Below are 13,649 nucleotides of genomic sequence, written 5' to 3'. Positions count from 1 at the left end.
GAGCGTCGAGTGCTGTGGGTATTAACAATGGCACAGATTACTTCCAGATCCAAATTCTCATTAGAAGTGCTGAAAACTTTCATCGTTGACTAAATCCCAAATGGAAATAAAATAGCCCCATCTACAGTGCCCTTCCCACCATGTCAAGTGGCTCCAGAGGCAGACACAGAGCAGAGTAGAAATCCTTAATTTACGGGCATCAGGGGATCTGACAGATGGACACTAATGAGGAAAGGCTGTGGAAGCCTGAGATTAACGAAGACCACAGTCAGGCTGAAGGAGGTGGCTACTATTTGGTTCTGGGCTTTTGGCCAGATCTTCACAGTTTTTTCAAGAAAAGCCAGAAAGCAGAGGTTTTATGTGAAACCCCCTGGTTCTTCAATATTAGCAGCTCTTTTAAATTTAAGGCACCACAGGCCAACACGCACAATACAGGCCTCCAGCACGAAATCTGTTACAGGGTCGATGGAAACTGCAAGGAGTAAAATTAAAGTCTGAAGACTTGATTCTGACTCTACCCCTTCTCCACACGATCACTACTCAGAGCCGTGGCGCCCTCTTACACAGGAAGACCTGCACTAGCTAATGCACGAACAACACTGGCAGACGGCTCCGTAAATCCTGTCCTTTGTCCTCCTGCCTTCGATGAGTGGTCCCTTAGCCAAGTGACTGAAGGCTCAACTGGAGACAACTGCATGTCTAAAGCCAGATTCCACTGTTTACTGTAACATTCTGTGCTCTGGGGAGGAAACCTTAAGATCATGGAGGAGATGGGATAAAACTGTAAAAGACACAAACCATTTCTACCATGAAAATCTAGAGATCTGGTATTAACCTGAAGGGTTAATGTCAGGAGTGAAATTTCAGTTTCATCCTCGAATTCAGCCTTCCAGGGAGGTGTGTGTTCAGCTAAGACACCAAAGCTCCCTTCTGACATCCCTGGCCAGAGAACCCAGGAGATCTTCAACTTATGGCCAAGGACACAAAATGAAGCCCCTAACCCTGTACTGTCTGTCCCATTTCTATCGCTTGTCCTCATCATTTATCCCTTAAAGACATAACTCAACTGTCATACAGAGAACTGGGATCAAGCATTAGTTAATATGAGAGCAAAACATGCATGTTCTTATGAGTCCTTCAAAAGACCCTGGTGAGCTTTAATTGACACATTTAAAATATCCTTGGTCTGTCTTCTCCTGGTTCTTTACCTACTTACAATGTTACGACACTGTGTTGACTCATGTTTATAAAAACCGGCAAGTTGGGTATAGCTCAGTAGTATAGCAATTAACTAGCATAAATGAAACTTTGGTTACAATCCCCAGTACTACAGAGCAAATTGAGGGGAAAGGTGGGGAGGGGAGGATATGAAGGGAAGGGGGAGGAGGAGAAGAGGGAAGGGAGAAGGGAGGCGAAGAGAAGGGAAGAGAGGAGAGGAAAGACGACGGGAGGAGAGAGGAGGGGAGGGAAGAGAAAAGATACAGCAAATGTAAAGTTAGCTGGGCATAGTGATGCACACCTTTAATCCCAGCACTCAAGAAGCAGAGGCAGATGAAACTCTGACTTTGAGGTCACCCTGGTCTACATAGTGAGTTCCAGGCTAGCCAGGGCTACAACGAATAAATATACATGTATGTATGTATGTATGTATGTATGTATGTATGTATGCATGCATTGTGTGTGTATGTGTATATTATATATTATACACACACACACACACACACACACACACACACACACACACACACACACACATATATATTGCCTACTGGTGCTGGGTAGTGTATATAGAGGTGAGACAGGGGGGAAAATACATAGATAAGGAGAGAGGGGAGAGGGGAAGAGAGAAGAAAAAGTATTTTAAAACATTTTCATATGGACAAAACATACTTCGTGGATTGAGCTGACTTCTTTCAAGACAGGATCTTTCTACTTTAAATGAGTAATTCATCTTAAATTTCAAAACTATGAAGAAAAGGTAATAGTTATTTACATCTTTGTGTACTTATTAAACAGATATTTACCTGAGGTGTGCTTTAGTAAGTAAATATTTGGCTTTGTCTATAAGCTGATCTCTGTCCTGGTACTTCAATGTCTAATATCTTTCTTGTTTGTTTGTTTTTTTTTTGTTTTTTTTTTTTTTTTGAGACAGGGTTTCTCTGTGGCTTTGGAGGCTGTCCTGGAACTAGCCCTTGTAGACCAGGCTGGCCTCGAACTCACAGAGATCCACCTGCCTCTGCCTCCCAAGTGCTGGGATTAAAGGTGTGCGCCACCAACGCTAATGTCTAATATATTAAGTGCATTACTATAAAACTGTTCTCAGTAGTGAGGTGAGCTTGCTGGGCAATCATGAGGACTACCACACAGTTCCCAGCACCCGTACAAGGAGGCACCCTTCACACAGCTGTAACCCAGCTCCAATGGGAGCAGAAACAGAAGGACTACTCGGGCTTTTGGACTAGTCTACCCAAGAAATTACAAGCCCCAGGGTCAGGTTCACTCTCTCAAAAGAAAATACAGACTGTGCACCTGCACACACACGTACACACACACACACACACACACACACACACACACACACACACAGAGAAACACAAATAAATCACTAAGTTACTTCACATTAAGTGTACATTTCTATGTAAAGTATTTAGAACATGAAGCTTGCCTGCATGACATGTATCTATAACATACATAATCCATGCAATAATATTTGTAATCCATAAAAGTGTCACCATAAGGAACAGATATAATCCTCCAGAGGGCAACTCCCACACTCTGAGAATTCTACTCACGAGACAAACTTGCCGACTTCCACTTGCAGCACCGGGTCCCGCAGCTGCACTTCTAGAAGTAAATCTTCAGCCTGAGGCCCATCTCCGGTTTTTACGGCATGGGGATTAAAGATTCTCAGGTAGCCCATGAAGCTGCCCACGATGATTTTATCTGTAGATAGATTTTTAAAAGACAGAGTAACAAACAGACATTAGCAAATATTGTTGGGAATCAACTTTCTCAAGACTAAAGTAGTCAAAATATTAAAAGATTCTAACCTAGCTTTTCAAACACAAAGTCACTCTAACAACAGATGATGTGATTAAAGTAAACATAATACATACCTTCTCAAGAAACAGCTCTACCTCACTAAAAGTCAAAGACACTAGTAAAACAAAGCGTGTTTTGGGGTTTTTTGTTGTTTTGTTTTGTTTTTGTTTTGTTTTGTTTTTTGAGTGTGTTTTTCTTAAGCATCAATTGGTATCCAGCTCAATGAGTGCAAGTCACTGTCTCAAATGACTGATAAAGACACAATCTGGTTTCATCATGGAATGTTAATTCTATAATTGATTACCACGGTTGAAGACACTCACTAGAGTGCCCCCATTAACAGTGAATGGTCAGTCAAGCAGTGGTGGTGCACGCCCTTAATCCCAGCACTCAGGAGGCAGAGACAGGCCAATCTCTTCGAGTTCAAGGCCAGCCTGGTTTACAAAGAGTTCCAGGATAGCCAGGACTGTTACACAGAGAAAAACCTGTCTTGCAAAAACAATACAAAACAGTGAATGGTCTTGGGCACAATAGGGTGAAGGAAAGAATGTGTATTGGAATTTAAATGGTGTCTCCCAAAAAGATTTGCTACAGGTACCTGTGTATCTGATCTAGTTTGAAAACAGTCTTTGTGGATGTAACCTAGTTAAAATGAAGATACAACTGTCCTTTAGGGGAAAACACATAGAAGAATTCAAATACCAAATGATGATTCAAAGCAGCCAGCTGAGATGACTCAGGCATGTAATGCTAGCACTTAGGAGGCTGCCTTCATTACTTTTCTGCTGCCTTTGACAATGGCAACTTATCAAAGACAAGTTTGATTTGGGGCTTCTGACTGCAGAGCCATGACAAGGTACACAGCAGCAGGCATGGCAGCAGGCAGGAAGGCATGGCTAAAAGCTTTCTTACATCCTTTTCTTACACCCAAAAGTAGGAGGCAAAGAGAGAGTGTGTGAACTGAGAATAGCATGGCTTTCGGAACCTTCCTAATCATTCCAAACAGTTCTGCCAACTGGGGGCCAAGCCTATGAGGTCCTTTTTATTCAAACCTCCATAGACACTGAGGGAAGACAGAGAATAAGCTGGGGGCTGGGATATGTCCATCTGACAATACTGGCAGGAAGTGGATTGACACATCTACAAACCAAAGGGTGTCTTGAATCACTACAACTTATAGAAACAAATAAGGATCCTATAGGCTTCAGAAAAACTAGAAGAAAGGGCTAACGAAATCGACCAGCAGTTAAGAGCACTGACTACTTTTGCATAAGAACCTGAGTTCAGTTCTCAGCACCCACATGGTGGCTCATAACCACCTGCATATCCAGTTCCAGCGTATCCAATGCCCTTTTCTGGCCATCACTGGGTATTGCAACATATGGTACACATAACTCACACCAGCAAACACATATATAATATACATAAAATAAATATTTTAAAATAATACTCCAAGAGGCAAAGAAATGCTCAAAACCAGAGAAATAGCATGGCCCTGATAACTCTTTGATTTCCAAAGCTTAGCACTACAACTGTGACAGAATATGATGCTGTCATTTTGAGTCACTAGAGTGATACTTTGTTATAGTGACACTAAGAAACAAATATTCATCTATTAAGAGACCATCTACCTTTACTTAAGAGTTTACTGTGCCAGGCCATGGACCAAGCAGTTCCCACAGACTAACTCTTTAAATCCTCAGCATGACCATCCAGGAAAGGTACTCCCATGGGGACTTCAGTTCCAAAGAGATACAAAGCCATCAGGAATCCAGAAGACCCAATGGCAGAATTCTGGAGGTCTGTAAGATCAGTGGCACCATGATCATTTCTGCCCCTGCCAAGTCTCAGCCAGACGAACTCTGCTTTGAAGTTGGAGGGGTGTTAGTATTCTCAATCCTCCTTACTTAAATTAGCTGATGTAGACAAAGTTAGCTGATGTAGAAATTAACACAGAGCGTAAAATGTAAGCATGAATGTCCCCATGAGAAGGATATTTGGATTCGTGCGTTCTATTGGAGCACCAAGCAGTCAGTAAAGACTCCTGCCCATGCTCTCAGTGGGGTTAGAGAGGACCACTCAAAGAACGATAACAGATGAATTATCACACTCATCATCTTGACCTTGTACTCTCTCCTAGAATGCTTTCAGTTGGTGCAATAAAACACTGACCAAAACCACATACAGGAGGAAGGGGTTCATTTGGGTTGTGGGTTAGTCTATTATTGGGTAAGTCAGGGCAGGAATCTGAAAGCAGGAAGTAGAAGCAGAGACCATGGAGGAACACTCTTCTCCATGGCTTTGTTCAGCTTGCTGTCCTCTATAGCCCAGGACCACCAGCCCAGACATGGTACCACCCACAGTACACTGGGCCCTCCAATAACGAACATTAATCAAGAAAATGCCCCCATAGAATGAATGCCCCAGGCCACTGTGATAGAGCTAACACCTGAACTGAGATTCCCTTTCTAGAGGAGACTGTAGTTTGTGTCAAGTTGACAGAAACTAACCAGCATATGCCCATTGTCAATAACATTCCAGTGATGAGACATCTGCTGTCATAGCCACCCAGACAGAAAGGATAAATGCCAACATACACAGTTGGCTTTTTCTACAGATACTGGATAATTTACATTAAAGATCAAAATTCCCATCTGTGGGTAAAGAATAAGACTCAGGGTCCCTGAGACTCTGAAGAAAGAATTTCTTGGCATTTACATCAGTGGAACTTACCACTAAGAATCTAACTCAAAGATAAATTCTTTGCCATTTAAACTACAGTAACACATAAGTTAACCAATCTTGGATCTCTTAGGTGAAAGTAATTGCACTGATGAGAAATAATTGGGTTGTACTCTCATAGAGAAGTTGCTAGAAGAGTCTGGAATGCTTGCTCCTTACTGAGTTCCCCTGGCATGCTGTCATGTCTTAGATCCCACAAACCTCACTAAATAACCAAGATTTGGCTTCAATATAGCCCTTCAAAAATCAGAGGTAGAGGGCTGGAAAGATGGCTCAGCAGTTAAGAGAACTTGTCACTCTTCTGCAGGACCCAGGTTCCATTCCCAGCACCCACAATGGTGGCTCTCAATCTTCTGTAACTCCAGTTCAGGGGATCTGAATCCTATGCCCTTTTCTGGTCTCAGAGGGCACCAGGCATACACAGAATACAGACATACATGAAGGGAAAATAACCATACACATAAAATATAATGATAATTTTTAAAAATCAGAGGCAATAAGAATGGCCAAGTCCACAAAGGTAATAGCCTAAGCCCAAAAACAAATTGTGTGTGTGTGTGTGTGTGTGTGTGTGTGTGAGTTTTTTAAAACACATGGTTATTAAAATAACCAGATTTCTCATAAAAAGTTTTACTCACAGATTTCAAGCTATGATAAATTCATTCAGTTATTCAAGTTATTCACTCATTTATTCATTCATTCAAATGGGATTCCCTGGGAAGGATTAAACAAAAGCTACTAAGATCTCTTCTGTTTTTCTTTTTAATTTCCTGAGTAACAGTTTTAAGAGAGCACTGAAATGTGTTTATCATATTAATTAAGCTTTTTTTCTCATTTATAAGCATAACATTCCAGGTCCATGAAAAAGAGCCACCTCAAGCTGCTATAATTAGGCAGACATGGCTTCTTGCCTGTTGTCACACATAAGTCAGAGTCACATGAACAATGACAGCCTGCCTATGATTGCTATACCCCATACACATCATATGAACTTCTTTAATATATATGCATGTTTTGCCTTTGTGTACGTCTGTGCACCACATGTGTGCCTGGTGCCTATGGAAGCCAGAATAAGGCATCAAATTTCCTGGAACTGGAGTTACAGACAGTTGTGAGTTGCCATGTGGGTGCTGGGAATGGAATCCTGTCCTCTGGAAAAGCACTGTATGCTCCTAACCACTGAGCCATCTCTCCAGCCCCTAATATAAATTGTCCTAGGGTTTTTCTCTAGGGGACTGTGGTGGTTTGAATGAGAATGACCCCCACAGGCTCTCAGATCTTAATGTTTGGTCACCAGGGAGTGGCACTATTTGAATGAATTAGGAGGTGTGGCCTTGGACGAAGTGTCACTGGAGGTGGACTCTGGGTTCCAGAAGCTCAAGCCAGGCACAGTGTCTCTCTCTTCCTGCTGCCTGCAGATCCAGATGTAGAGCTCTCAGCTCCTTCTCCAGCACCATGTGTGCCTGGGTGCCACCAAGCTTCCCACCATGATGACAATGGACTAAACCTCTGAAATACTAAGCAAGCCCCAATTAAATGCTTTCTTTCATAAGAGTTGCCATGGTCTTGGTGTTTCTTCACAGCAACAGAGCACTGACTAAGACAAGGACTAATGTTCATTGATACAGAAACACTTGGGAAAAGCAAATACCCAACTCTGGGTGCTGGTTTTGAGTTACACTAATTCTAGAGGGCCAGAAAGACAATATTACAGAGGATGAAACTGGTGGAGCCAATGTCCTGAGAGGACTAACAGGATCAGAATCGGGGATGGAAGGGCTCATTAGATTTAAACAGGCATAGGAACTTTCCTTTCTTGTCTTCTTGTCTGTGTCACAATGGGAAAAAAAAAAATCTCTAGGCTGTGCATTGTTCCTGTCTCTATCACTTTTGCTTTTTATAGCAAGTTTCTTTAAAGAGCCAAAGTCGCTCCACTTCTCACTCTCTGTCGCTCACTCACTGCATAACTAGAAGTGAATACTCACCCACCCTCATCAAGAGCACTAGTTGGCAGCTGGAGAGATTTACTGCTCTTGCAGAGAACCCCAGCTGGGTTCTCAGCATCCATGTCAAGAGGTGCACAACTAACCACCTGAAAAGTAACTGTGTACACTACAGGAGATCTGACCTCTGGGCTCTGCAGGCTCCCACAGTCATGTGCACATGACCCACACACAAATTTGGGCAAACACATGTAATTTATAGAAAGTAATAAAAATAAATCTTTTTCTTTTTTATGCAAAGAACACTAATAAACCACTTGCTACTGAAGAAATTAAGACCAAGATTAAGATTTCATTGCTCTTATTATTAAAAAAACTGTCTCTGAGCCGGGCATTGGTGGCGCATGCCTTTAATCTCAGCACTCGGGAGGCAGAGGCAGGAGGATCTCTGTGAGTTTGAGACCAGCCTGGTCTACAAGAGCTAGTTCCAGGACAGATTCCAAAGCCACAGAGAAACCCCGTCTCAAAAACAAAAAAAAAAAAAAAAAAAAAAAACCTCTGCCTCTGAGCTGGGATATAGCTTAGAAAAGTGCTTGCCCAGCATGGACAACACCCTGGGTACCATCCCCAGCATCATGTAAAAGTAGGCATAGTGGCATGTGACAATAATCACCAATACTTGGGAGCTGGTGGCAGAAGGGTCAAAACTTCAAAGTCATCCTTAGCTACACAGTGAGGTGGAGATGAGTCTGAGCTATGAGACCCTTTCTAAACAAACAAGCAAGCCTACCTTGGCCTCTGACTCTAGAAGGCCTCTCAATATCTAATACTGACTACTTCCCAGACTCCCCGCTTCAATGTTTGCATTCTCAGTCCATCGCTTCCTTCCCTCTTATTCCATTGTCTCTCCCTGTGTTTTCACACATTCTAAGCACTTCAAATATGGTGGACCAGTGCTCACTTCCAAACCTCTGCTTATATTCTAACTACTAGACACAGTTACCTCAAAAAGACCCCCATCTCCAACTTTTCCTATCAACCTACTCCCTAAGATAACAATAATTCTCAAACTTTAGGGTAGACAATTCAACTTCAGAGCACTCATGATACAGATACCTGAACTGATACCCCATGCATCCCCCGAGAATAGCACCACACAGTCTCTCATGCCTAGGATAGATGATCTTCATATACAGTAATAACTACAGGATATTATTACAGGACAGTTCTCCAGCTTTGGAAAATGATGATTATTGGTTTGGTCTATGTGGCAGACATACATGCAATGGTGTTTACATAGCAAGTTAGGAAAACAGAAGATAATGCTCACAACTAGCCACAAACTGGCCCCCCTAATAGAAATAAACAAAAGCACATAGATCAGCAACATAGTTTTTCACCATGCTGAGTTCTCAAGACAGAAGTGAGCTTCAAAGTGTCCTCTGGGGTAGAAGTCTTAGCAAGTCTCGTGTGATGAAGGAAAGAGAGACTATAAACTTCCAAGTGTCAGGGTGGATAATCATTGAGGAGCTCCCTGGGCAGCTCTGAACTGAAGGCCTTCCCAGCTCTTACAGTGGGAGAGCCTGCATTTTACTCAAAACTAGATTAGAAGACACTCTGCTACTCCTCTCTTTAGGACCCGTGCTACTCCTCTCTTCTTCCTTCCTCCTCCCTTCCTCTTCCTAGTCTTCTTCCTCCCCTTCCTCTTCTTAGTCTTCCTTCTCCCCTCCCGTTCTTCCTCCTCTCCTTCCTCCTCCTCTTCCTCCCCTTCCTCATCCTTGTCTTCTTCCTCCTCTTCCTCCCCTTCCTCCTCCTCATCTCCCTCCTCCTCTTCTTCCCCTTTCTTCCTCCTCCCCTTCTTCATGGTCTTCCTCCCCTTCTTCTTCCTCCTTCTTATCTCCCTCCTGGTCTTCCTCTTCCTCCTCATGTCCCTTCTTCTCTTCTGCCCCTTCCTCCTCCCCTTCCTCCTCCTGGTCTTTCTCCTCCTCTGCCTACTTTGCCAATGTAACTTTCTCTTTTCACCTTGCCCCTAGCTAACACATTTTCATGATAGATAAAGAAATAAAGTAAAAGGAAAGAAGTAATATTTATATTACCAGATTAAATTTTCTTCCTTGGAAGTCAATGATCATCTGAATTACAAACTAGAACCTTATGAAATATTTATACTTAGTACAAATTTCATACTGTAATAATATAGAACTAGCTCTTTCTTCTTTTTTTTTTAAATAATTTTTCAAGACAGGTTTCTTTCTGTAGTCTTGGCTGTTCTGGAACTCACTCTGTAGACCAGGATGTCCTTGAACTCACAGAGATCTGCCTGCCTCTGCCTCTTGAGTGCTGGGATTAAAGGTGTGCAACACCAACGCCTGACGAACTAGGCCATTCTTAAAGACCACTTAAACATATGATTATGCAGAGAAGCAAATAATGTCAGAATAGGACAGAAGCTGGTTTCTGTAGTACAAAAATGAAAGCAATGATTTAGCAATTGTTTCACCTCACTAACAGAATTAGCATTGTTTTATTATAGCATTAATGCTTTCATAATCAATTAGAAAAGCACATCTTAGCCAGGCAGTGTGGCGCACTCCTTTAATCCCAGCATTCAGGAGGCAAAGACAGAGTGAGTTCCAGGACAGCCAGGGCTACACAGAAAAACCCTGTTTCCAAAAAGAAAAAAAAAATTTTTTTTTCATTGCAAATAATTTCTATTTTTTTATTTTAAATATTTTACTAGCTCTACCTTAAAAGAATCCACTTGGAGCTGGGCGTTGGTGGTGCACGCCTTTAATCTCAGCACTTGGGAGGCAGAGGCAGGCGGATCTCTGTGAGTTCCAGGCCAGCCTGGTCTCCAGAGTGAGTGCCAGAGAGAAACCCTGTCTCAAAAAACCAAAAAAAAAAAAAAAAATCCACTTGGTAGTAAATCAAATACCATATGATTTGTCTATTAATTCCACCAAATTAATATAACAGAAGGAACAAAAACCAGAATGATAAAAACAACAAGCAGAGGTAAGAAATCTGTCAGCCTGCCATCTACACCAGACACAGTGGCACGCGTAATCCCAGCCTCAGGAGGATCAGAGTGAGAATGGGGCTGCCTGGACTACCTAGTGAAAGTTCATCTCATAAATGGGGGATAGAAGAGGAAGCAGGGAGGAGGCACATTCACACATGGGTTATAATTATGACAGGGCAGTCAGCCATGTTCTATTAAGTTCGTATTTTTAAAGCAAGTCATTTCTTTAAAGTCATTTCTTGCTCCAGTGAGGAAACGCAGCCCAATATCAGAAAACCTTCTTGGCAAGTGTGAGGCCTGAGTTCAATCCTCAACACCGGGAAACAGAAGCACCCCACAAAGTCCTTACCTTGTCCATTTCCACTGTTGTCGACGTCAGCCAAACACAAACAGCCCTGGTCAAACTCTTCCTTCTCTCCCAGCACAGTAGACCACCAATCACGGGCTTTAAATAAGGACATGTTCTTTCACCCTAAAAATGGAACGTTCATTTACAATAAAAATTCACTTTATGGAAAGGAAGAAGTCAAATTATCCCATTTGCAGATCATATGATTTGATATGTAAAAGTCCCTACATAATTACTGGAGAAATCTTAGATGTAAAAATACAGTAAAACTACAAGACACAAAATCAATATTAAAAAAAAAAAATAGCTTTCACCTATACCAGAAAGAAACTAGAAAAACTAGCCTATTCATAATAACTCCAAAAATGTCAAGTACCTATGGGCCATAGAGATGGCTAAGTTAAGAATACATACTCATCTGAGTTTGATTCCCAACACTCATAACTGCCTGTAACTCCAGGTCCTGGTGGTCTGATACCCTCTTCTGGCCTCCAATGACACTGTACTCAGGTACTTAAAGCTATATTCAGACATATATACATAATTTTAAAATAATACTAATAAGATCAATTAAATATTAAGTACCTATGAATACACCTAAGCAACAAATTGAAAAGTCAGGACTTTGTAAAAGGAAATCAAAGATGATAGGTGACGAAAAGATCTTCTTTGCTCTTAGATTAGCAGAATTAATATTACAAAAATGGATATACCACCAAAAGTAATCTAGAGATTTAATGCAATATTTAGCAAGATTCCAATGTCTTATTGCACAGATCTAGGAAAAAACAATTCAATTAGTCATATAAGACCACAAACAGAACACAACTGGAGGTCTGACAAAATCCAGCCTCAAACTATATGACAGAGTCACAGAGACAACCACAGCCTGGTCCTGGCCTTAAAAACAGGCAGGTAGACCACTGGGACAGAACACAGGACCCAGACACAAACCCTGTTGACAAAGGAGGCGAGACATTCAGTAGGAAAGAGCACCTGTTCAACAGACAATGCTGGCAAAACTCGATATCCTGTGGAGAATTAAATTAGATCCACACCTTTACCTTACGCAAAAATCATTTCAAAATGTATCAAACACCCTAATTTAAAACCTGAAATGCTGAAACTGCTACAGGAGAACAGGGAGAACGTACTGTGTAATACTGGGATATCCCAGCCCTCATCAGAAACTTCTTACAGTAGATGGGAACTAACACAGAGACCCACACTGGATAGTGTGCAGAGTGAGAGTCTAGGGGCACTCAGTTCTAAGTGGGATGTCTTTATCAAATCTCTCCCCTCAAGGCTCAGGGGTCTATGTGAAAGAGGAAGAGGAAGACTGAGAGAACAGGACGTGATGGCTGACCCAAGGAAACTTTTCCAGACACAAGACAATGTACATGGGAACTCACAGAGACTGTGTAGCACACACAAGACCTGCACAGGTTCAAGCCAGATGGAATCCCAGCACTGAGAGCAGGAAGCAGACCAGGCTCTCATCCCTAACCAAGACCATCTGCAACTGACACCCTTTTATAAAGGAGAAATCAATTTTCTCCAGTGAACTCTCATTCGGTTTATCAACCACACTACAGGACAGACCTCATGCCCAGGAGTAGATGACCAACACAAAACAAACTTGATGGTATTTTTGTAGATTTTTTTGTCTCACTTTGCTTTGCTTGGGCATTTTTTTTTTGTCTTACTGATCTTTTCTTGTTTATTTTTATTTCTATATTTGTGTTTTTGTGAGGGTGTTTGAGTGTATATTTCTTGATTCTTCATTGGTTTTTGGTTTTGGGTTTTGGGTTTTGGGTTTTGTTTGGTTGGTTGGTTGGTTGGTTTTTGTTTTTCAAGACAGGGTTTCTCTGTAGCTTTTGGAGGCTGTCCTGGATCTTGAAATCAGAGATCCACCTGCCTCTGCCTCCTGAGTGCTGGGGTTAAAAGCAGGCGCTACCACCACTCAGCTGATTCTTTGTTTCTTTAAAGAAAGAGAAATAACATAAAGTTGGGTAGGCAGGGAGGTAGAGAGGATATGAGGGATGGGGAATGGAAAAAAGAAACATGACTAAAATACATTGTGTGAAATTTTTTCAATGAAAAAAAAACTAAACTATGCATATATAATAATAATACAAAATAGAATTTACAAAGCCACTGGGGAGAAAAGCCACTGGGGTAGGCAAGAACTTTCTGAATGGAACACCAACTGCACAGGCACCAGCCCCAACAAATGAGACTACATGAAATACAAGTTTCTGCACAGCAAAGGAAACTGGCACACAGCACACAGAACAGTACAAGGGCTGGAAGCATCCTAGGCTTTGGCAAGCAGGGAGAAGACACAACAAAACAATCAAAATAAGAACAATTCAGGGCACATCTGTGAACATATTACACACTTGAAAATTACAATATCAGTATCAGCAAAAGTGATAAAGTGTAGGACTAAAGAGTGACCAAAACTGGCCAACCACAAACTTCTAAACCTGTACTGATAAAAATACATTGTTGTTGTTATTATTATTATTATTATTATTATATAAAGAAC

The 13,649-nt window shown here is 41.6% G+C and overlaps 1 protein-coding gene across 12 annotated transcripts in view; it reads right to left on the bottom strand.

Moving 5' to 3' along the window:
* Bbs9 (Bardet-Biedl syndrome 9) overlaps nt 1-13,649 on the bottom strand; it is a 408,032-nt gene that overhangs the window by 386,819 nt on the left and 7,564 nt on the right. For all 12 annotated transcript variants that reach the window (XR_003484647.2, XM_027411687.2, XM_027411681.2 and 9 more), the window contains exons 2-3: nt 11,099-11,221; nt 2,793-2,943 (exon numbers count right to left, since the gene is read on the bottom strand). Coding sequence is in view for 11 of the 12 variants with exons in the window: in XM_027411687.2 (XP_027267488.1) it covers nt 2,793-2,943; nt 11,099-11,210 (263 nt within the window). In the remaining variant the exon portion in view is untranslated. The remainder of the gene's footprint in view (nt 1-2,792; nt 2,944-11,098; nt 11,222-13,649) is intronic.

Source organism: Cricetulus griseus, chromosome 4 (assembly GCF_003668045.3).
Source record: "Cricetulus griseus strain 17A/GY chromosome 4, alternate assembly CriGri-PICRH-1.0, whole genome shotgun sequence".
Lineage (NCBI taxonomy): Eukaryota > Metazoa > Chordata > Mammalia > Rodentia > Cricetidae > Cricetulus > Cricetulus griseus.
This window is presented reverse-complemented; position numbering and strand designations above follow the sequence as displayed.